Raw genomic sequence first — 24,275 nt, 5'->3', positions numbered from 1 at the left:
AATTAAAACATAATTAGTTTATCTTCTTAAAACAAAAAGCCAGTGTATGAACTGCTGCCATAAATGTTTTATAATGTAGTACTATTTCTCCCTTCAGCTACATTGTCTATATGATAAAAGTGTATAAAGTTGTGTATGACTGATGTACAGTACACTTCATTTAAAAAAAACAAACCAAAACCCTCTGAAAAGCCCTCTAAGGCCAATGTATATTCCATATAGTCAAGCAGGCATTATGTGGAAGAGAAAAATTGGTTACTATGTTATGTATTCTTTTTAAGGACAGGAAAACACCCACTGGCTCCTTTGGAGAAAATACCATATAGCTCTAATACTACACTTCTCAGTGAAACTATATAGATATATTCTATTCTAGTATTTCTTTGGATATTGATCATCCAAACCCATTCTCTGATCACTTGGTGCTATTTCTAATGACATGTTAATTTGCGATGTGTACCAACTTGCAGTTATACACACTTGGGGCCTCATCACTGATGACCAAACAAAAGAGGGATCTGTGCCAGGGGCAGAAAAAATGGATGGGGAGCAAGAATCATAGAGACAGTTACAAGAAATGGGTGATAATGGGTTGCTTGGAGATCTGTTTGTGGCCCTCCAGCCATTTTCTGTTGAAAAGCTGAGGTTCTGATGCTGTAGCATGGGCCCCTGTTTTGTGTAGGGGTTCAGCGAAGTCAGTGGGACCCCCACTGAGACTCAAGGGTCTGCACCAGCAGAGGTAGGGGCTTAAACTGGGAACTGTTTACAAAGATTCCTAGCAAGAGCTTCTAAGTTTCAAACAGCTCAGCAGTTTTCTGGAGGAAAAAACAATGCATGGGAATTTCATTTATCAAGTGCCAAGTTCTGCTTTTGGGTACATAGATTTTAGAGAGTCCAAATTTGGGTAGGGGAAAAAGCAGTGGTTCTTCTCCATAGGCGCTGTCTACTTGCCAAACTCTGCCAATTAAAGAAGCCAAAATGAGATGCTGCTTATAGTTGGTCATGAATAGGCATGCTATGTAGGGCTTTGCTTGGCTGTGTCCTCTGTTGTTGAAGCTCAAATATTCAGCTGGGCTCATTGGCTTCAGCTCCCATTGTGCCCTGCTGGGTTTCACTAAACTCCATGTGCTTGCATTTTTCTTGATTTGGGAGGGGGAAAGAAGTTGTGTAGTATACTCTACCAAGTGCCACCCACTCGTTCCACCCACCTGTGCCACCAAAATGAAATGTCTCAGTAGTTTGTATAGGTCTTCATAGTGTGATTTGTGCCTCTGTTTTTTACATACCTTGATCAGCTGGGAAATAGTTATTAATGTGGGCACTTAAATTATCACCACTGACCATTTGAGTTAACACCTTATAGTAAAAAGACCAGTTTACACCTCTAAGCCACTGTTTCAGGCCCCCTGCAAACTGGGGAAAACATTGCTATATTCATTTTCAAGGTTTTCTTTGCTCCGATAAGAGCTAGAGGCTTTATATTTAAAATGAAAATTTATTTTTTGGACCACAAAGTGGCAGTTTGGGGAAAACAGACATACAACATATGCCAGCGTATATCTTTTATTTCAGTTCTGTGTGTGGTTTCCATTTTCATTGGAATTTGTCCATTAGAAGCCATAAATAAAGTTGTGCTCAATTAATTAATGTCCTCTATGAAAAGATGAAGAATAGATAACCTGTAAAAATGTTTTCAGTTTGTCGTCTTTTTTTAAAAACAGATTTACTCCATACTCCCGTGGAAACATTACTTTCAGCATTCTTACACCTGAACCAAATCGTCGGCCTGGTTACAATGACTTCTACAATACTCCATCTCTCCAAGAGTTTGTAAAAGCTACGCAAGTGAGGATTCATCTTCTTGGCCAGTATCATACAACTGAGCCTTGGGTTAACTTCAGGCACAGATACTATGGAGTTGATGAAATTACAATTAGTGGAAGGTAGGAGTTATCGGAATGTCTTTTTTTCGGTTAAAGAAACTTCTGAACAATTGAAAATTTGAGGAAGATGTGTGATTAAATCATTAGCCACCTTGAAGTCAATGGCTTTACTCTGGTTTTACTTTGACTGTGCAAAGTATCTGGCCCATAGCATTGGATCAGGTCCCACATGCCATTAAACATATTTTCTGAACATTTATCCAAATGCATATTTAAAATAATTAATGACTTCTTTTACACAAATATGCCCAAAGGGTTTTTTTCTTGGAGTTACAAACTCTTCTACATAGGGGCTTATAACTGAAATCCTGTCTTATGCTTTGCTTTCGTAGGTCTTCAAAGTTTCATTACACATTTCCAGATATGGCAAATTTAATGGTCTTAAAAACGATCTACATTCTTTGTTTTTGCCACAGTTTTTTCCTTTAAAAAGGAAGCTGTTCTGAAAGTGTTGTATTATCTGTGACTGACAATTTGAATATGTATGTTAAGTTTGCAATCTTGTTAAAGGACTAATTATGCCCTGTAAATAATATGCAAATTTAAGAGTGAAATAGTCTCCAAAGGAGTATATGGTGCTGATTTTTGCGAACAAGTATTATATATGAATTTATATTTTGAAAGATGTGATCTCATTTTGGGAGATAACACCCTACCAGAGGTCACATTCACCTTTTATATTAAATTAATTTTCCTAATTTGTAAAATTTTGACTGTTTATTTAGATGTATTGTGATTTCTATTTCAGTTACTATGTTGGTGACTTTATACATGCACAGTCCTTTCTACTGCAGAGCTACGAGACTATTTCATACCTCAAAAAGAGTTCTGCCCTCAGTTACTTGGGTGTATTACTTATTGACTTTCATAAGAGGACTAGACTTCAGTGGAAGTAATTTTTTTTTAATTGAGGGCACATTGGGCCCTGTGTGTTTAAGTTCAATACATGAAAGATATTTAAGATATTATGACCAAGTTATAAGATCAAAGGGTTAATATTGACAAGATAGATGCTAGCTGTAGTAAATAATTAAGGCCTTGTATCTGCATAGTATGTAATGAAAGCACGTAATGCACACTTGATAACTTAATAGTTGATCTAGAAACGGTCCTGTCAATTTACTCCCCTGGAAAGCTGCATTTACTTGACATTTATAAATGTTGAATGGACGAGACATCTAATGGTTACTACACTTAAGAATAGTATTTTCTGGGACTTGGTTTATTCTTAACAAAGCAGAAAATTACCTTCATGACAGTGTAAAAATAGTGGAGAGATGTCTCTCAAATAATGCATGTTGTGTATTTTCTTTAATAGCTGATTTTTGTTTGCAGGTGTAATTGTCATGGCCATGCTGATCATTGTGACACAAGTACTAAACCATATAGATGCTTCTGCTCTAAGGACAGCTACACACAAGGAGATAATGTAAGTCCTACCATCTTGCATGTATTATATCTAAGTGTGGACCTAAAACAAAATTTGGAGGGGGGTTTCAATCCCTGAAAACTTGAAGCTTTTTTGGATCCCGTGTTTTGATAAGGAAAAGTTGAAAAATTTGGCTTTAGATCCAGGTATGGATTACAAAAAAATTTCATCCTCAAAGTTCAGAGGTGTTTGGGTTCAAAGATTTGATTTGGCCTGTTGCAAGAATATCGTGAGCTGCAAAATTTGGATCCAGATCTAAATTTAGATTTTGAACATCTATCAAAGATTTATGGATACTTGGGATTCCTCTGAGCCAATTTCTGATTTTTATCTTATAATGAAATACTTTACTGTAGTTGATTGCTGGAAGATTCTATGTGGAGTCTAAAATGGAAATGTTTTGAACAAGTGTTAACTTTACACATGCTTTCAAAGTATAAATTAACAGAAAGCTGAGACTATACTTGCCGGTGTAGGCTTACTGCTTAGATATGCTCTCCGGACTATAGTTGAAGTGAATTGAAGAACAGAATCTAAGCACTGGCCTTTCTAGAGGCTAGTTGAAAATGTTAATCTGCTCATATTTTTACAGTCACATATGACATTTAGATATTTTTGATGCATCTCTTTCTCTTTAACTGCAATGGACTATTGCTCTAGTAAGAGATCAGGGTTAATATTGTGCTTTTGAATATTTTCCACATTTTTTCTTAAAAATTGGAATTTAGGATAAACCTATTATGTTTCTGTTGGAACCAGAAGTAAAGCACTAATATATATATAATATATATAAAAATTTATTTTTTAAAAAAGATCTGGATATATTCCAGAATGTCCTCAATTCTACCATGTTCTTCTCACCATTCGTAATAATGTTCAGTAAACAGGACTTTTGTGAATTTTAATGCAGCCATTTGGCAAACTTAAGCCCTGATAATTTCCCAGTGTTCTTGGCATTGGAATACCCAAAAAGAATACCTTTATTGAAAATAAGAGGGGAAATTGAGGAGCAGGATACAGAATAATGCCCCTTCTAATATATTTTCTGTTTTCTTCTCCAGTCATGTGCAAGCTATATGAAACTGTAAAGTTGACTTCCCTGGGGGAGCCTGGGCAGATGGAATAAGAAAAAGGTGTATCATTTGGCATTCTTACAGGATTTTTTCATATGTGACTCAGCAAAAGCAGAGCCATCTGTTATATACAAACTATTATAAATACTTTATTGAATATTCAATAGACAGTTCTGCTTTGGCTGAACCAGATGTGTAAATTAAATAAACTAGCATGAGAAAAGGCCTGAATTCTAAGTTCTCCTGTTCCTGTGCTGGATGCAGGAAGGGGGTGGAAGAAAGAGTGATGAAGATTACTTTGTCACCTTGTGCTTTCTGGACTCTGGGACTGTGAGCAGGCCTGCCTGGTCCAGGAGTTGGGAAGGTAGCAGCTCAAGACTCTTGGGGAGGAGCCAGTGATTTTTCCTTTCTCTAGAATCCCCTCCTTCGTGAGTCTTCACCTTCTCCATTGAGAGTTTCTGGCTCTGTGTTCCTGACTAAAAGTCTACTTGGGCCTAATTTTAAAGCCTGGCCCAAACCCACCTAGATTATAGCCAGTCTGAATCTGACCCAAGCATGTTGGCTTGTTTTCAGACTAGACTCAATCCGACCTGATCCCAGCACCTGTAGTGGGGTCCTGCTGGTATTGGGTTGGGTTGCAAAGGTCTAGCTGCTGGCTCAGACTTCATTTTGTTTTCTCTGCAGAGTCCCTGAGGGCTAATTATTCCCTGGCCCACCAGCTGCTCCCCCGTTCTCCTGGCCCAGCATTGCTCACTGTATAGCAACCTGTTTCCCATGAACCTGTGTCAGCACTGCTGCCACCACCTTGTCTTTAGGTCTTGGTGTGGTGGGGCCTTCTGGCTCCCCATGCCCAAAATCCATTTCTGGATGTCTCTTCCGTGTGGATTGGTAACCTGGCAACTATGTGCCCCACTCTTGCTGCTGGCTGCCTCATTGTGCTGTGTGTGTTGCAGAATGAGAGGTGCTGCAACTTGTTGGCAAGCTCACCCTGCAGCACACCCTGCTTAGTGAGGTGGTGGTGGCAGCTGGTAGGAGTGGGAAAAGTAGTCACTGCCGTGCCAATCCCATGGACAGGACAAGTTGAATAGAGACTACCTGACCCAAGCCCGAGAGTGTCAGGTTGTTTTCATACTTGATTCGACCCAATTCCAACACCTGTAGTTGTGTTCTGTTGGATTAGGGTTGGGTTGCAGGAATCTGTTCCTGAGCTTTCCCTCAAGCCTGGAACATGCAGGAGAGGTGCGCTGCTCTGGGAGCTGAGTGCAGGGAGAAACCAGTAGAGAACTGACAGTAGCTCTGTGTGCAGAGAGAGGTGGCTGTGGGGACAGATAATGTGAGGCTCTTGGGCTGCTCAGTGAGGGATGTCTTACAGACCTTGTAGAGGGAGAGGGCTAAGTAAGAGAAAGGTCCTATTTGGTTGAAGAAGTGGGAGAGTTTTCTCAGCTCCCATTCCTTAGTGAGGAACTTATGAATGAACAGTCTCATCTTTAGCACAATAAGGGATATAGCCCTGTATCATTTTGTGCTCAACACTGACATACACAAATAATTTGTGTATGGCTCAGTCATTTAGACATCCAACTTTCTAACATCAGTTGCTCAAGCAAAATTAGAAAGCTGACGAGTACCCTGCCAAACTCTTTCCTTCACCAAAAATTTTAAATATTTCTCCTTCATAGCTTTGTGTGCTTAATGTTTCTCCTTCTGAGTTATATCATATCTGTAAACTTCTTTAATAACTTAAAGTGGTGTTAATTGAAACCCACTATATCCTTTTTTTCCGTAAAGCTAGCCTTAGGGTAGCTCATATCATAATAAGCACATTGCCAGCGTACTTTGTGAATCAGGGGGTAAGAACTTTATCCTCTCTCTGCCACATGATGAAATCACTCATCTGTGATAAGCACTTGCATTAGCCCTTTCTTTGAGATAGGGCTGTAGGCTATCAAAATCATCTAAATATAGTGATGTTGTAAACTCTGAAAAATTAGTGGGCTGGGTGTGTGTGTGGGCTTGCCTGTTTTTTTAGATTAATACAGAAACAGGTACATTGCCATACATATTGTATTACAGGGACATTGTCAGATTGAAAATCACATTTCTTTCCAAAAATCCCAAACTACTATACTAGTAAGTAATCCCATAAATAACTTTAATTGGAAGGTATTAAATTTTTTTAAATTCTTTTTCATTTCATTTACACTGTGTATTTGAAAGCACTTTGTATAATCAGTTGCACTGTTTTTTTGCTTATACACATACCTTCAAAATGTGAGGGATGTCACTCATTTCAGTCCCAAAGTTACCTCATTTCTACACAAATGTGGTGTTCCCTTCAGTTTTATTGTTGAAAATTAACCTAAAAAATAAAGAATTAATCAACTGGTCTTATAGAAAGAGCTATTTATTCTAAAGGAAGAGTCCCACTGCAATTTTTGTGTTCATGATTTTTGGTCTTTGTCACATCGTGTGTACAATGGTAGACAAGCTTCCCCCGGGCCTGGAAAGTTTGACAGTAACAGCAACAAGCAAAGATGAAACTGAATGGGCAGCAAGAAGCAGAGAGAGAAAAGGTTGGGGGGGGGTGAGAGGTTTAGCCTGAATTCATTTGTTGTTTTGCTCTCAGGATCACTCCACAGATGCTTCTAAATATAAACTGAGGAACAGAGAGTCTTGTAACCATTTTTTAAAGTAATTAAAAATATTAGCCTCTACTATTTAAATGGTTGTCTATCAGAAAACTGAAGTTTTTAAAGTAGTCATTTTAAAAAAAATTCAAGTTGACAGTGTCCCTTTAATTAGAACAAGCATTGTGAAATGTGACTTTGTAAGGATTAATTATAAATATTTAATAAGATCTGGAAGTTCACTAAGTACTCTAGCAAGACCTGCAATACCTTGTGAAAACAAACCAAATACATATTAATGGTATAACTGCCTTATCTGATAACTTTTGTCATTGTTAATGGACTGTTTCAGTGGGTGTCACATTTTTTTGAATTGGCTTGAGTACGTTGTGGTTTAAATTAACCAAATTCACTCAGAAAAATAAGTGGGGTTGTTTAATTATATTTTTTAATTCTTTAACAGCAATATCAATACCTACTAAAGATGAACCAAAATAGAATTGGTTATTTGCAACTCATTATTCCCTTCCCTGATTTTCATGGGGAATTTAGATTAATGAGATCCAAATGGCTCCAGGTTTTGAGTTTGTAAGGCAAAACACACAACTGATGTAATGCAAAACCAAAATCTACCTCTGTTTTTTACCATCTCAGGTATCTGTACACTAGTAGTTGGAACCAAGAGGGTGTTTTTCCTCTGTGTGGTTTACTTGGATCATAATGGTGGATATAATACCCGAGTATGAAAACTTGAGTAGTCCTGTATTTGATACTACCATTGTTTGAAAATAAAAATCAGATCATAGCCGTAGAGTTAGTGTTAAGATGGTAGATATGATACTCCTTTCATTCAGGTTTTATACCATCATAACTCTGTTGACTTCAGCGGAGGGGCTGCAGAAGCTGCTATGACCTTGAGACTGCAGCAGTGGTTGCAGAAAGCTCTGTGGCTTGTGGAAGAGGATTTGGATCCCCCCGGACTCTGCAGCTAACTCCTGCACAAAACTCATGTACTCTTTGTACGGGTGTCAGGATTAATTCCACAGGTAGATGTCTTCTCTTTGTATTAAATCCCTCCATGCAGACCTAACATAATGCAATAAAAGCTGGGTTATCCGATACTTTATCAACCGGAAAGCTCTAGAAACCGGCGTTTCTGATATCTCAATACAAATCTTCAATTTAATAACCAGGACTGATGCTGAAGCTATTCAGGACCTGAGAATTTCCGAGAGCAGTCGGACTACGCTCAATTTAGCTGAAAAGAGCCAAATACTGTTCTTTCTGTTTGTATCCGCCATTGTGATCGGTCGGTTTATTACTTGATGTATTGTCCTGTGTTTATCATTAAATATTAACACCACCATACCATTATGGCATCCAAAATACCAGCAAAAAGCAAAGGAGAGACGCTTAACCGAGTTGTGCTGACGTTAAAACAGAAAATAGATATTTGTACACGTCTTGAAAAGGACAAGAATAGGAATGTTTTGATGCAACTGTACAATGTTGGCTCATCCATGATATATAACATCAAGGATCAAAAAGGAAAATTGCTCAAATTTTTTGGTAGTTGTGAGTCTAATAAGTCTGTTGAACAACGGCGTATTAGAGCAGCTAGACAGTGTTTTTATATGAATGGTTTTCATTGAAATGATCGGAGAGTGCCCCTATCTCCGACTCTCTGAAAAGGTGAAAGATTTTTATAAGCAAATACAATTGACTGATCCATGTGCATTTTCTGATGGATGGCTTTCATGTTTTAAACTTCGTCATAGCATTAGAAAACTAGATCCAGTGAACAAAAATTGGCTGACCATGAAGCTGCAGAAAAATATTGTGAATTTTTTAGAAATTTAATTGCTAAATATGATCTGTGCCTTGAACAAATTGATGAAACTGGCCTATTTTGGCGATTCTGGCCAAATTCTGCCTTAGTAGGTGCAACTGAATCTAGTGCTGCTGGTTTTAAGCAGAATAAAGAAAGACTAACTGTTCTTGTGTGTTAATGCTGAAGGCTCGCATAAAATAAAGCTTTTGGTGATTGGAAAATATAATTGTCCTAGAGCTTTCAAAACCTGTTTACAAAGTGCAAGGTAATTCATGGATGGACAAATTTTTTATGATTGACTTCATCATGTTTTTGTACCTGTAGTGAAAGAACATTTTAGAAAAATAGGCTTGCCTGAAGATAGCAGAGCTATTCTATTGCTAGACAATCATTGAGCTCAACAGAGTTAGTGTCTGGTAATATTTTCACTATCTTCCTGCCTGCCAATGTTACTTCATTGATTCAGCCTATGGACAAGGGCATCAGCCAGAACAGGAGTGGGCAAACTTTTTGGCCTGAGAGCCACATTGGGATTGCAAAACTGTATAGAGGGCTGGGTAGGGAAGGCTATGCCTTCCCAAACACCCTGGCCCCCGCCCCCGTCTGACCCCTTCCACTTCCCACCTCCTGACTGTGCCCCTCAGAATCCCTGACCCATCCAATCCCCCTTGCTCCTTGTCCCCTAACCGCCCCCTGCTGGGATCTCCTGCCCCTAACTGCCCCCAGAACCCGACCCCCATCCAAGTTCTCTGCTCCCAGTCCCCTAACTGCTCTGACCTCTATCCAAACACCCGCCCCTTGACAGGCCCCCTTGGGACACCCATGCTTCTCCAAACCCCCTCCCCCCAGAACCTCCGTCCCATCCAACTGCCCCCTGTCCCCTGATTGCCCCTGGGGTCCCCCTTCCCTTATCCACCCCCCTGGCCCCCATACCATACTGCTCAGAGCAGCATGTCTGGCTGCCTCACCATCCAGCCAGAGCCAGACACGCTGTTGTGCAGCTCAGCAGTAGCACGCAACCCTGTCCCCGAGAGCGCTGCCCATGTGGCGATGTGGCTGCCAGGGAGGGGAGGCAGTGGGGGAGGGCCCAGGGGCTAGCCTCCCCGACCGGGAGCTCACAGGATGAACAGGACAGTCCTGTCGGCCGGATCTGGCCCATGGGCCATAGTTTGCCCACCTCTGATCCAGAACATGAAAGGTTATTACAGAAGAGATTTCTTAAGAAAGTTGATCAATCATGAAGGCACTATACAGGACTTTCAATCTCGTTGTAACATGAAAGATGCAATTTTTAATGTTGGTTGTGCCTGGAATTCTGTTAAAAGTGACATATTAAGGAGAACTTGGACAAAATTGTGGCCTAGTGTTACGTTTGCAAAAGTGTCTTCTGATGAAGATGAATTTGAAGGCTTTAAAGTAAGAGTTAGAAAAAATACATTAGCACAAATTCTTGAAATGGTGGATACTCCTTCACACCCAATCAACAAACTTCCTGAAAGTGAGATAGAAGAGTGGGTTGAAGTGGACAAGGAGATTGAAGTGACACATACTGTTAATGATACAGAAATAATAGAGAATGTTTTGAATCCTGAAAAGTCAAAGGACACTGAAAAAGACAGTGAAGAAAAAGATTTTAGTGAAGAGGACAAAATAACTTGGGGAAAGGCTGTTTCATCTTTTGATACAATAGTTAAATTTACAGACAGGCAGCCATGTTATACTGCATAGGAGATTATGCAATTGCACATTCTGCCCTCTACTTTTATGCAAAAGAGGCAGAAGACAAGTAAGCAAGCTAATATCAGGGATTTATTCAAAAAAGCAGCTTCCAGGGGGTGTCATAGGGTCATTACAGATTCAGCCCAATCTCCTACACCTTCTATATCTACAATGATGATTGATGTTGATAATGATGACCCTGAGGCACTGAAAGATTCTGACGTGCCTTCTGAATCATCAAAGAAGTGTTCAGTATAGTTTTAGTGTTAAGTATATTCTTACTGATCTGGGTATATGTTATGCGCTGGCTATAGTGATATGTAGTGTTATAAGATAACCTACTGTATAGAAAACTTTACCTGTATGCACCTAAGTGCTTCAAGAAACCAACCACTCTGCAGTGCGGTACTACTGCTGGATTGGTGAGTACCTGTTATTCATTTAATTGTATTCTAATTCTTTGGAAATTTGTATTCCATTGTTAAGTATAACTTTAGTTAATTGGAATTTTTGACTAACTGGCAACCCCCATTCCTCCAACATGCCAGATAACAAAGCTTTTACTGTATTTCTGGGTAAATTTTCACTCTTTTGCGGGCACAAATTACATCTGTATTTTTGAACCCCCCAAAGAGGTGTTCAGATCTTGTTACACCTCTGTCTAATTATTGTGCTTTGGATATAAATCAAGTAGCATGTGTACCCACAATTTGTTTTACAGGCATAAGTTTTGTGAGAACAAATAGCACTGCAAACAAGGTGACTTGAGGCTTGAGCTTGCAACACAAAATAGTAGTAATAACTCAAGGACTGCAAGTAAGGGAATATATGAAAATTGAATGATTTTTGTTGAACAGAAATCTGAGATCCTGTGAAAAACTCCTAACATATGACATAGTGTGCCTTTGCCACATTTACACTTGTTACAGCTTAAGTTACCATCTTGAGCATATCTGGCATATACATCTGGATGGGTGTTGCACTCTAAAGCAACAAAAGACATTAAAAATCAAATTTATTACAGATGGAAATTGTCATTAAACAAATCACTTGCATCTAGTCCTTATCTGAAATGGATCGGTCTAAGTTGAGTTTCCAGACACAATTATTTTTTTTTCCTTTTTAGAGAGCTTTGTTTGGGTTGAAGACCCATTTTGATGTGAAATTCGGAGCAGGGAATGCTTCCTTATGAGTCATTTGCACATGTAGACCCAGCAGATTCTGTAGAGGAAACAAATATCTGCATCTGAAGGGGAAAAAAAAATAAACTTTCCTGGAAGAATTTTAAAATTCTTCTGAGCCACTGAAAGGATCATCAATTATATGAAAAGTAATAATTAACTTCATAGAACACCACCTATTTTCAAATTGCTGAATGAACCAGTGTTAACTAATTTTTACAACATCTCTACCATGTAGGATAGGAAGTACCCTAAATTCTCAGTAGAAACTGAGGCGCAGAGAATGAAGTCCTGATCTTTCAAACATTTACATATGTGGGTAGCTTCACAAACATGAGTAATCTTATGTCCAAAGAAATTTTTGGACCAGCAGAACATCGTATGAAAAACTGGAACTGTCCATGGAAAAAACGTGGCCCTTGATCACTTTAGCTTTACCTTGCCACGCACAGAAACTCCCTTGAATTGGTCACAGTTGAACATTAGATAGATGTTTTTCCCCTTCTGTTTCTGAGAGACGTGCATACCCTGGATTCTGAGATACTGTGCATGCCATGAAGGTATTTGGGTGCAAGTTGAGAATCAGTTATTGATTACAACATAGAGGGCCGAGGCCTTCAGAGTTTTCAACTTAAACAATCAATTCAAACACCTCTTCTGTCTTCAGCGCCCATTAAATTAAAAGAGGGTTCTGTGCTGTTGATTACCATGAATCAGATCAGTTAAACCATTTTATACTGTTACAGGAGAATCTACTATTAATAAAGCCAGTTTGGATTAGTATATTTTTAGATGTCTAATTAATGATTTGTGTCTGAAGTGTTACAGCTTTTAGTATAGTATGTACTAGTTAAATTAATAAGTGTCTTTCTATCTCAGGCTATCCAATAAATAGTGTACTGTAGCTGGGGCATCAGGGATAAATTTGGGAGGAAGCCAGTCATTTCAGAAACATAGCTGGAAATGATTGAGTAGAGTTTCGGAAAACAGCAAATAGAAAGCCATATGGTCAGGAGCCTTACAAGCTTCACATGTCTCTGGAAGTTATAGGTTTGTCCATGAATTCATCCTTGGAAAACCACTGTAATTTCACAAATGAAAGATCACAGACTTCTAAAATAATCTGTGTACAAGAATTCACTGAAATATTGAAAGAACTTGTTGCTATCTCTAATACCTGAAGACATGTTGCCCAGATGATCATTCACTAGGGGAGTTGTGAAAAGGTTAATGCTCTGTCTAAAAGGCTCATCCAACAGTAATATATTTCACTTTGCAAGGATGATGAAAACCCATGTGAGATCTAAGTCAAATGGCAATTAAAGTTGCACTTGTCAGAGTTATCTTTTGCAGAAGTCAAAAAAACAGGGTCTAACTGGACAGTTAATTTAAGAGGCTCCTATCCATGCTAGCACATGGGTTGGTCCCTTCCACACCGGTTGGTTGGTTGAACGAACCATGTTTGGCTACAGCTATGTTTAAATTGTACTTTTATTTTTTTAATCCTGGCTGAAAAGCCAGTTTAGATTGGAAATTTATTCCTAAAATCCCTTCGAGTTTATAGAAAACTAGGTTCACACTCCTGTTACTGTTCATAGTGCGGTTGTATTCCTAATACTGTGTGTAAATAGCTGAAAACGTAACTCATGTGAACAATGCTGGGAGTTGTAAGCCTAAATTTCCAAATAGTTGGAAGACTGTAGTTTTTGTAGCAGAGCATTCCGTATTGAACTGGTAGCACTGATTCTGTAGAGGTGTCCACAATAATCTGCGTGTGTTGCAGGAATTATAATACATTAGAAGAATACATTGAATGAAAAAAGTTGTATACTTTGTTACACTAGACAGGCTGCCATGCTGACTTTGAAGATAAGCAAATTTTGGGCCTGATTCCAGGGGGTTCCAATTGCTCTGCACTCACCATGGAGTTAAGTTACTATTTATTTATTAAACACTGACTGCATGAGTGACACTATACAAGAGACAAAGGAAGACAGAGATGATCCTATGATGGGATCTGATCAAGGTATAAGCTGATGTGTGACTAACTCAGTCTGGAAGGGACTCCACTATAGCACACAGAATACTTAACTACCTTTTTGCATGTCCTAGCTACTAGACTACATTTTAGTCTCTTTATTTTCTGAATTCCTACATATACCTTCTTTGAAGTAGTATTGTAACCTTATCAGAATCAAGAAATACAGGCCTTTCTACTTGCAAGTATTATTCCGTTGCTATGGAGCTCTGCTTTACTGGATTATGGCACCTGACTGGGGCAATAAGGAGTCATGTCCTCACTGAAAGAGGGCTGATATTTCCCATACTGGATGTCTGCATTAGGCTCATAATTTTTTTTTTTCAATTTCAGCCAGAATGATTCAGCTGTGTCATAACTAGATAGGTAAGGTAAGGGTTAAGTTTCTTTTACCTGGAAAGGGTAACCAAACACCTGACCAGAGGACCAATCAGAGATACTGATGCGTTTAAATCCGGATGCGGAAGTTTGCTTACAGGTCTTTCTTGTTTTTCCGGCGTGAGTACAAGGTTCCTCCTAATACCTCTGTTATTTCAAGTATTGATACCAAAGTCGTGGTCTACAAAGGAACCCAAACATTCGCTGATAGGAACTTTGGGTGTTTGTACATCTACGATGTGGATGCCTGTGTCTTTTTGTTCTTTCTCTCGGCTGTGAGTTTAACAGGCTTCCTCCCTAACTGCAATTTTTCCAGTGTACCCTAAGCACACTGTGAGTACAAAGAACCCCAGCACTCCGCTATGAGGAAGCTGTAGTTGTTATTTACATGTTATGTTCCGATGGGTTTGGAAAACTGTGTTTTTTTAAATCTCGCTATCTTTTAAATCAGACCGTTTTTATATTTCTTAAAGCAGAGCCTATTGAGTCTTTCTATGCAATATTTTTGTTGGTTTTTCTTCTTTTTTCTAATAAATTTTTTTTTTAAACTGTGTGAAGTTTCTTCTAGAGGGCAAGAGGGGGAGTGGACGCCAACTTCAGGTGCTCTCATCTCCTTCTTGTTCGCAAGGGCGGAAAGCTTTATAGGTTCAAAGGAAGGGAATTTCTTGGGCTCTGACTAGTCAATTCTAGCCTCGCGGGAGTAGATTCTTTCGGTTTGAGTTTCATTGCGCGAAGGGGAGCGATTGCACGGCAACCAGGTAAAGCGGGGGCTGGGGAAGAGAAGAGACCCAGGGCTCTGTGGTCTTTGGGGGCGTCCCCAAAGGAGAGTTTGGATGGACACCGAGAGAGGAAAGGTGGGAGAGGAGTTAGTGGCTCTGCTCAATTATCTGACCTGGTGGCAGCGAGAATATCCAAGCTGGTAGTGAGCTTGAGGGAGTTTCAGGTAAGCCCCCAGACTTTTGGACGCAAAAGTCCAGGTTTGGGACAGGACCAGGCTGTGGACGCTAAAGTTCAGGTCTGGGACTGGGAGGCTAGATTACCACAAGCTGTTTTTTGAGAAAAAGGCTAATAACAAATATACTGTTTTGCCCATGTTAAAAAAATTCTAGCGACCTTTTATTTGGAAAGCTAGAGTGACCCATGCTTTGGAGCAGGGACCTGGGTTTTGGCAGGGAATTGGCTGTTGTCAGACCAACTTATCAGACTTTGAAAAACTGCAGTTTGCATGCTCAATAGAGACTAAGATTTTGTATCAGCTCAATTCCTCGAAGATTCTGTCCACAATGGGCAGACTCCAGCCTAGGGCTAAACAGGACATTGCCTGAAATTGCAATTCTGGACTGCTGCAGGCCATGCTGGGACTGGGCAACTCAACTGAGCGCAGGAGACTGTTTCCTGTGCTATCAGTGACTCTGTTGCTGGGTTCAGTCCGCAAAAGAGGAAGGTGCCTGATTTGAATGCAGAGGGGACAAGAGCCAGACCCCTGGGAGGAGTAGATTGGGAGAAGAAACCTCGGGGGAGGAAGGAGGGCAGAGAAGACTTGACTGGAGGCTGGCAGAAGGGAAGAGGGATATTGAAACTGGGAGTTGAGTGTGAGGAGACTATGGCTGTCTGGGCAATGAGACTAGGACTGGAAGAGATGATGAAGTGATTCTGGGAGTCAGTATGTAGGTAGAGTCTGAGACTGGATGAATAGCCAAGGGAGACTGGGACTGAGAATTGTTGAGGTGGGAGGTGAGACATAGGCAACAGGATGGAACATTTTAACAGAATTAGAGAAGACGGGGTTAATTAAGTACTACTTATTGTAAGGCTTAAAATACTTGTACCTCTTCAAGCACCACTCTGCATTGTTGATATGTTGAAGATTGCTTCACTCTGATTTTCCTCCAGCATTCCAAATGATTAATAGGGAACTCTGCACATCTGTGTTCAAGCTGATGTCATTAAGTCTATTCACAAATTTGCTGGATCCAGGAATTATGATAAAATGATGACAAATTAGAGCAAAGACTTGTTTTGACTAATGAATTGGGTCAAGATGAGTAGATATTTTGAGCCAGCTGACTTCATGTAATGCCTTTTCCCAGAAAACTATACCCAGAGAAAGTAAGGGGATCAGATGTATATCAGCTTGAGCATATTTTTCCATCCGTGTGCACAGATTGAGCCAAACTCTGAAAGGTACTTGTCTGCACCTAGTCCTGTCAGACAGAAATGACACCCAACATGATTTACTGACATCAGTACTATCTGAAGAAAGGACTTTCTGTCTATAATTAGCAGTCGTTGTCACTAAGTTGTATCCAGTTTTGGGCACACACTTTAAGAAGGATGAGAACAAAATGGAAGACTCCAGAGGAGAGTAGTAAAAATAAGAGGTTTAGAAAACATGTCCTGTGAGGAAAGGGTGAAAGATTCATGCATGTTTACTCTAGAGAAGAGAAGCTGAGAAGAGTTGTCAAACTTGTTAAGGGCTGTTATAAAGAGGACAGTGATAAATTGTTCTTCATGTCCACCAAGGATTGAACAAGAAGTAATCAGCTTAGTTTGCAGTGTGGGAGATTTAGGTTAGATATTGGGGGAAACTTTATAACTATAAGAATAGTTAAGCACTAGAACAGGTTATCCTAAGGAAGTTGTAGAATCCCTGTCATTGGTGCTTCTAAGGAAAGATTAGACTAACACCCCTGACGAGACCATTTGATCTGAGAAATCCTAGATGTGGGACAAACACTCAAAATTCAGGACGCGAGAAAAATAGTAGCTCAGGGAGCCTGATGCAATGTGGATTCATGCCTCCTCATCATTTCAATTTCTTGATTCTAATATTTCTGCTATCAATAGGGTGTAATCCTAGGTAGTTCCAGATCTGTGTGTGGTTCAGGGCTAGAAGTGGGTCTATGATGAGGACCATCCTTTGTAAAGACGGACATGTGAGAGGTGAGCTAACTCTGACAAATAAAAATAAGTGGCAGCCTAAGTACCACAAAGAGACTGAAAGATTCAACCCATTTTAATCCCCTATTTTTTGCAACTCCCTTGTAACTGTCCTTAGGTAATTCTTGATTTTGAAACCTCATTCCATAAAGAATCTTGCAGAAAAGAACTCATGGTAAAATATACAGAAATGGAAACTTTCAAGATCTGATTGGCTAAAATTTATCAAGAAAATAATTTAAAATATTTTATGTTCTACTCCAGTGTCTTGCCATTGGTACCCGATTCTCTTTAAGCTGCTCTCTAGGGTGCACCACAAATATTTGTAACCTGGCACAAATGTTTAGAAACTATCTTGAGTATTTTTTTCCAAAAGTGGACACTGCAGTGTTTAGGAATAGTAATAGCCCTTTAAACAAATGTTTGTGTGCATAAATTTTCCAGTCGTCATAATGTCATGCAATTCAGCCAGCACTGGATCATATTTAGTTTTGTGTTGTACCATAGCATTTGTCATTGGCATAGTTTACATTTTGCAAAGGTAAAACAGCTAGAATCAAAGGCCTTTCAGCATGAAATTAGAGCTCCTATTCCATACATGTGCAGCTAGATCCCAGATAATGATTTACTAGCTGTATATAAGTTTGCAAGGTCCAGCTATATGCATACTGCTGTTTTGACATGTTTCTGGCAGCTTCTAGAACAGAATACACAGAGGTCTCACACATATTAAAAGGAATACTACACTATTCCTATACACTGCAGACACTCAGTATGGTTCTATGGCACAGATGATTTGTGATATGGTTGTCTCTAAAAGACGCTGTCTACACTAGAGCTTGAATGAAGTCCAAGATTTAAATAACTAAGTCACTGTTGCCCAAAAATTGTCTCCAGTGTCAAATGCCAACATCCTGGACCTCCCCCCCCCCATTAAGGCTTCAGTTGGGAGCATGGGACAGACAGCACTTGTTGCTTTGGTGCATTACCTTTTCCTGCTTGTTGACAATAAAAATGCATCCATTCACATTCTGCTGGACCTCTCAAGCATTTAATTCCATTGATAACCAAACACTCTTGTCCTGTCCCCAAGACACTGCAGAAGTGATGGAAATACCCTGAAATACTTTGTTAAGTAAACCCAGAATTGTTAAGGTCAAAAGCCCTCACTTATGAGGTTTTGCAAAGTTGAGTCCCCATCCTGTTCAATACCTATATAAACGTGTCTAGGAAGCCAGTAAGACAAAACAGGCTGCAATGCCAGCAGCATGTGGACAACTCCCAGCTCCACATCTCTCTCATAGCATACGTTAATGGCACACTCTCAGCATGTGGACAACACCCAGCTCCACATCTCTTTCATAGCAAACATTAATGGCACACTCTCCAAGCTTTCCAAAAGTGCCTGGCTGAAGAGCAGGTGATTGAAGTTGAATCTTGACAAGACTGAGAGCATACTGGTAGGAAGAAGGAAGTGCTTTGAAGCACCTCTATTTCAGCCCTCACTGTTGAAGTAATCTGTACTCGGATGTTTAGGGTACGTCTACACTGCACGATTATTTCGAATTAGCTTAAACCGATATTACAAAACAGATCTAATAAAATCGGTTTAGCGCGTCCACAGTGGGATCCCGAAATCGATTGTTTGCGTCCATGGTCCAAAGCTACCATCGATTTCAGGAGCGGTGCACTGTGGGTAGCTGTTCCTCAGCTATCCCATAGTTCCCACTTCCGTGTTGAGAGCACAGTGCCTGATGGGGCAGAAAACACTGCCCCGGGTGGTGCTGGGTACAGCCTCACCCCTCCCTTTGTGAAGGCAGCAGACAACCCTTTGGCGCCTTTTTCGCGGAGTGCATTGAGCAAACGCCATAGCACAGCAATCTTTCCCTTTTTTTTTTCACGTGGTGGTGGGGGGAAATAAACTGAGGAGCTGTTCCCTGAACCACGCCAGACACTGTGTTTGAACCTACAGACATTGGGAGCTCAGCCAAGAATGCAAATAATTTTCAGAGACTGCTGTGGACTGTGGGATAGCTGGAGTCCTCAGTACCCCCTCCCTCCCTTCATGAGCGTCCATTTGAGTCTCTGGCTTCCCGTTACGCTTGTCACACAGCGCTGTGTATCCTGGAGTTTTTTATTCAAACGCTTTGGCATTTCATGTTCTGTAACGGAGCTGGATACAACAGATTTGTCTCCCCATACAGCGATCAGACCTAGTATCTCCCGTACGGTCTATGCTGGAGCTCTTTTTCGATTTCAAACTGCATCGCCAGCCGTGCTGATCAGAGCTCCACGCTGGGCAAGCAGGAAATGTAATTCAAAAGTTCGCGGGGCTTTTCCTGTTTACCTGCCCGCTGCATCCGAGTTCAGATTGCTGTCCAGAGCGGTCAGTGCTGCACTCTGGGATGCCGCCCGGAGGCCAATAACGTCGATTTCCGTCCACATGAACCCTAATCCGAGTTATCACTATCGAATTTAGCGCTACTCCTCTCGTTTGGGAGGAGTTCCGAAATCGATTTAAGGAGCCGTTTAACTCGATATTAATGACGACGTCGTGTGAACGGATACAGCGTTAAATCGGTATATCGGCCATTAAACCGATTTAAAGTCGCAGTGTAGACCTGGCCTTAGATTGAACTGCTGCCTTGGGGGTTGTCTTAGGCTGCACTGCGCTAAGGTACCCAAATAGCCATTGTGCAAAGAACACCCACTTCATCTGTGATTAGCCAATGGAATGTGCCGGATTCTATCGGCTATTGATCAGGCCACAGTGACCTACGTGTTCATAGCCTCAGGGTGGCCTACTGAAAATTTCAGTATCTAGGAATGAAGCTCAATGGCCTGAGGAAGCTACAGCAGCTTCATAAAACAGCAGTTCATCTGCTCACTACCATTGGTATTTAGGAAAGCATCCTCCAAATTTGCTGCTTCCTGTGCTGGCTTCCCATTCAATGCAGAGTCTAGTTCAAGGTCATCATACTGATTTTAAAATCCCTGCGTGGTATTGACTCTGGATATGTGAGAGATTACCTTTCCTACTGCAATGATGACCTCACATGGCAGTTTCAATCCATAGGAAGAAAGAATCTGTTGACAAATGGGAAAACTCACAGAAAAAAGAACGAGAGAAGTTTTGGACAAAGACAACAGAACCCTGTCAGACGGATTAAGAATGATAACCACCTTCATCATATTCAGAACTAAACGCATCATAACTTTCCTTCAATAACCTTCTCAAACTCAGCCACTCCCCTCTCTTAATATGTTTGTTTGTTTGTACCAACAGAGAGAGAGAAATGTTTGTTTACTGGGCCAAATTCAGACTCTCTTTATGCATACAATTACTTAATTGAAATGAATGAAACTGCACTTCCTCAAATGAAGTTTGATTTTTGTCCATTTTTCTTTGGCAGTAGATGCTTTCTCATATCATTTAGCTTTTTCCTGTTCTCTTGCTCTTCGTGTTCGTGGTGAGTTGCTTAGCTTATGTATGTCTCAATACCAGCTCCTTTTACTTTTTGTGTTTGTTTTCATTGTGGTGGTGTAACTAAAAAACACAAGAATGGCCATACTGGATCAGACCAAATGTCCATCTAGCCCAGTATTCTGTCTTCTGACAGTAGCCAATGCCAGGTGCCCTAAAGGGAATGAAAAGAACAGGTAATCATCAAGTGATCCATCCCCTGTCAGACATTAATTGGATCATTTCTGAGTAATTAGAATGTCATTGTCCAAAATACCATCCTTTAGATATCTGTAAGAAATCCAATTTTTATTTTTGTTTTTGATGAACTAATAACCATATAAATCTTCTCCTTGAAGTTTTGCAGGGTCTGTTAGAAACTTGAGATTGTCCTCCTTTCATACTTTTTACAAAGCTTTACAGATGCAATAGCCCAGTTTCAACAGAACTTCAACAGAAATTTTGGGTTCTTTTGGATGAAGGAATACAATTAAGATCATTTGCTTTTGTAAATACTAAACACGTTTGAAGAAATAAAAACCTTTTTGATAAGAAAAACATTTTGCCACAGGGCACTTATATAAACAACTACAACTGGTTCACTAATATATAAATATATATTCCACACTTAATTTGGTAAATACGTCATCTATATAACTGGAGAGATTTTGATTTAATCATCTTTGAAACTACACCAAACTTTCTTAACTTAAACGGACATTAGAAATCACTGGTGAAATATGGACAAATAATTAAGACAAATATAAAACTTAAGGCAATATTTCCAGCTGACAGATGCCTACAAACATTTTTAGTGTTTTAAAATTAATAACATTGTATATCAGTAATGATCTTTTACCATTTTTTTTTCTGAACATGAACAGAGTAATTTTGAGTAGTTTGTTATGATGACTAATGTTTATATTTTTGGGCTTTCAAATATTTGTATAAAATGTCTGTAGGGCCAGATTATAGCTAGCCTTGTGTAGGTACATTATGGTACGGGTGGGAGGATGCAAGGGAACCATCTTTAGATGTCTAAATGCCACTGTAATTGTACAAGATTTTAATTTTACAGGCTAAAATATAGCTTTGGAGATCTGAGGACCCTGAAAACCATGGAGGGAGGCATCATACCTATTGATTATGTCTTAAAGCCGCCAAATGCCTAAGCAGGTTAGAGGCCCAATTCCCATTGACCTACTTGGGCATTTTTGCAAATCCCACCAGAGACCTATCTGTATCTTTAGGTCCCTATGTGCCATTGTAAATCTCGCTCTAAGTCTGAGCTAAGTTTCCTAGCAGTTTTTATTGTGTTATATTTTATTCTTGTGAAAAGTTATAGTGTCAAGATTTTGAGTGGTTTTTGCTTGCCAAACTTTTTTTAGAAGTCTATATGCCAACATGTTGAACAGTGAAAAAAGGAAAAGCATAAAATGCAATATTAATGTGTACCGTGTAGAGATATAAAGCAAGAAACGTTCTTTTCTTTTTTAATTTTAGTGTGAGCGCTGTTTGCCATTATATCATGACAAGCCTTTTCGTCCAGGTGACCAAGTCCAAGCTTATAATTGTAAACCTTGTCAGTGCTATGGCCATGCAGTAAGCTGCCACTATGACATAGCAATGGATTCTTTTCCTAACGAACACTATAGAGGAGGTGGCGGAGTATGTGATAAATGTCAACATAACACCACAGGTAATTTAATAAGCAACATCAAAATATGTAGGGTCATTTTGGAGATAGTCAGTCATAAAACCCAAATGGCTCTGAGGCTCAACAATGATGAAGAGAATTTTTTTTTTAAGTACAGCCGCTGTGTACTTCAGTAGCTAGAATTATGTAAACAGCTAAGATAGAAAAATGCCATCACTACAATACAATATAATTTTATATAGAATCTTCCATGTAAATTATATCCCAGCATACTTTATTATAGCTTGAACATCAACATCTGCTGCAGTTAAGCTTGCAAAATGGTTTCCATTATACGTGATGTACCATGTTTCTATCAGGACCATCAAATTGGTCTAACCAGGTAACATAACAAACATAGATTTTTGGTAAAATATCAGATTCCTCATTAATGAGTAAAAATTTGCTGACTCCATATGTAGAGGATTTGCATACTACTTATTTCTGTGTTCTTGGCTTTCTATAGGAAAGGGGAAAGTTTGAGTTCAACTGTAAGTTGTCCAAAAAAATGTATAGACATTCACATAGCATAGCTTTATAGAAGTGTGGTATTATATAACAGATGGAAGTTTAATGGAGTAAAACAGAGTTTGTAACAGGTTCATTGTTTCATATGCTCTGGATCACTAAATTGGCAGGTAGAGATGAAAGGTGCATTAAAATGGACGTCCTGAAAATTATAGAATTCTCTCAAAGGAATAGAGTCTTTAATTTTGAATTATACAGCTAATTTTAATGAATTGGAAGCCATAATGCATAACCTTTCCCTCATGCAGGAAGAAACTGTGAGCTGTGTAAGGATTTCCATTACCGGCAAGCGGGTGCAGATCTTTCAACTGTCGATGTTTGTAAAACCTGTGACTGCTACGCAGCAGGCACCAAAAATAATAGCCTCCTGTGTGATAAGGTAAGTGACCTCAACACAAAATATCAGAAAATGTTCTATTTGCTGGTTGGCGTATCAGTAACATTAATTACAAAATGTGCTTAAATGGATACTGCTTTATATAAGTCGCTATAGTTCCTCGTTTACAAAATGGTGGCTGATTCATACTGAAGACTGGAAGGCTAACAAGACTTCATAAGCAATTTGAGAATGATGTTAGGTGCAGAGCTTTTTTCTGCAATCAAGAATGAATGTAAAATATACAGGTACTAATTTTCAGAAATAAATATAATTTTGAGTGCTCAATTTGGGCACTGTCCCTCTTTAAGGTGTCTCTGGTGGTGCATTCAAAAAATTGATGCATCAAAAATTACTGGTCAATTTTGAAAATGTAGACAGTCCAAATTAAGCTAAAATTTAATTAGCTTACCTCCTGAAATATAGACAAAGATTGATCTCCATATAAGTCACCATGCTCATTTTGTTTTGGAAAATAAAAAGGGATAAAGAGCATTAGCTATTCTTCTTGAGGCTTTGGATCTCATTTACAAGAAAGGCATATAGTCTGCTAATAAATCTTACTATGTCTTTCAAAGTGCCTACTGAGTGCCTGTTAAAATGGTGCTCAGTCACAGTGTTAAGAATGATAAATCATGGGATTGAATCCAGCAACATGTTATAAAATGCTGGGTTTGTGGTGTTTTTTCCTCAGACCTGCATATGGAAAATAAAGTGAGCAAGAAAACACAAGTGGCATTCAAGACTTGCATATGTGTTACATTGAAAAAATGCATTGACACAACTTTTAATCACATTGTACCACTATTCTGACCCTGAACTGGCTCTGATAGGCAGTTTTGCAAAGGCTTTTTTTCCCCTCTCTGTCCAAAAGTAATTTTAAAATCTGGAACCATTTCATAGAATCATAGAATGTCAGGGTTGGAAGGGACCTCAGGAGGTCATCTAGTCCAACCCCCAGCTCAAAGCAGGACCAATCCCCAACTAAATCATCCCAGCCAGGGCTTTGTCAAGCCTGACCTGAAAAACCTCTAAGGAAGGAGATTCTACCAC

The 24,275-nt window shown here is 39.5% G+C and overlaps 1 protein-coding gene across 1 annotated transcript in view; it reads left to right on the top strand.

Annotated features, from left to right (window-relative positions):
• Positions 1–24,275, top strand: part of USH2A (usherin) — a 622,140-nt gene that overhangs the window by 48,313 nt on the left and 549,552 nt on the right. The window contains exons 7-10 of the mRNA XM_075064332.1: positions 1,722–1,943; positions 3,279–3,372; positions 22,126–22,321; positions 23,095–23,225. Coding sequence (XP_074920433.1) covers positions 1,722–1,943; positions 3,279–3,372; positions 22,126–22,321; positions 23,095–23,225 — 643 coding nt within the window. The remainder of the gene's footprint in view (positions 1–1,721; positions 1,944–3,278; positions 3,373–22,125; positions 22,322–23,094; positions 23,226–24,275) is intronic.

The sequence above is a fragment of the Chelonoidis abingdonii genome, chromosome 3 (genome assembly GCF_003597395.2).
Source record: "Chelonoidis abingdonii isolate Lonesome George chromosome 3, CheloAbing_2.0, whole genome shotgun sequence".
Taxonomy (NCBI): Eukaryota; Metazoa; Chordata; order Testudines; family Testudinidae; genus Chelonoidis; species Chelonoidis abingdonii.
The sequence above is the reverse complement of the archived record's forward strand: the minus strand, read 5'-3'. Positions and strand labels throughout refer to the sequence as shown.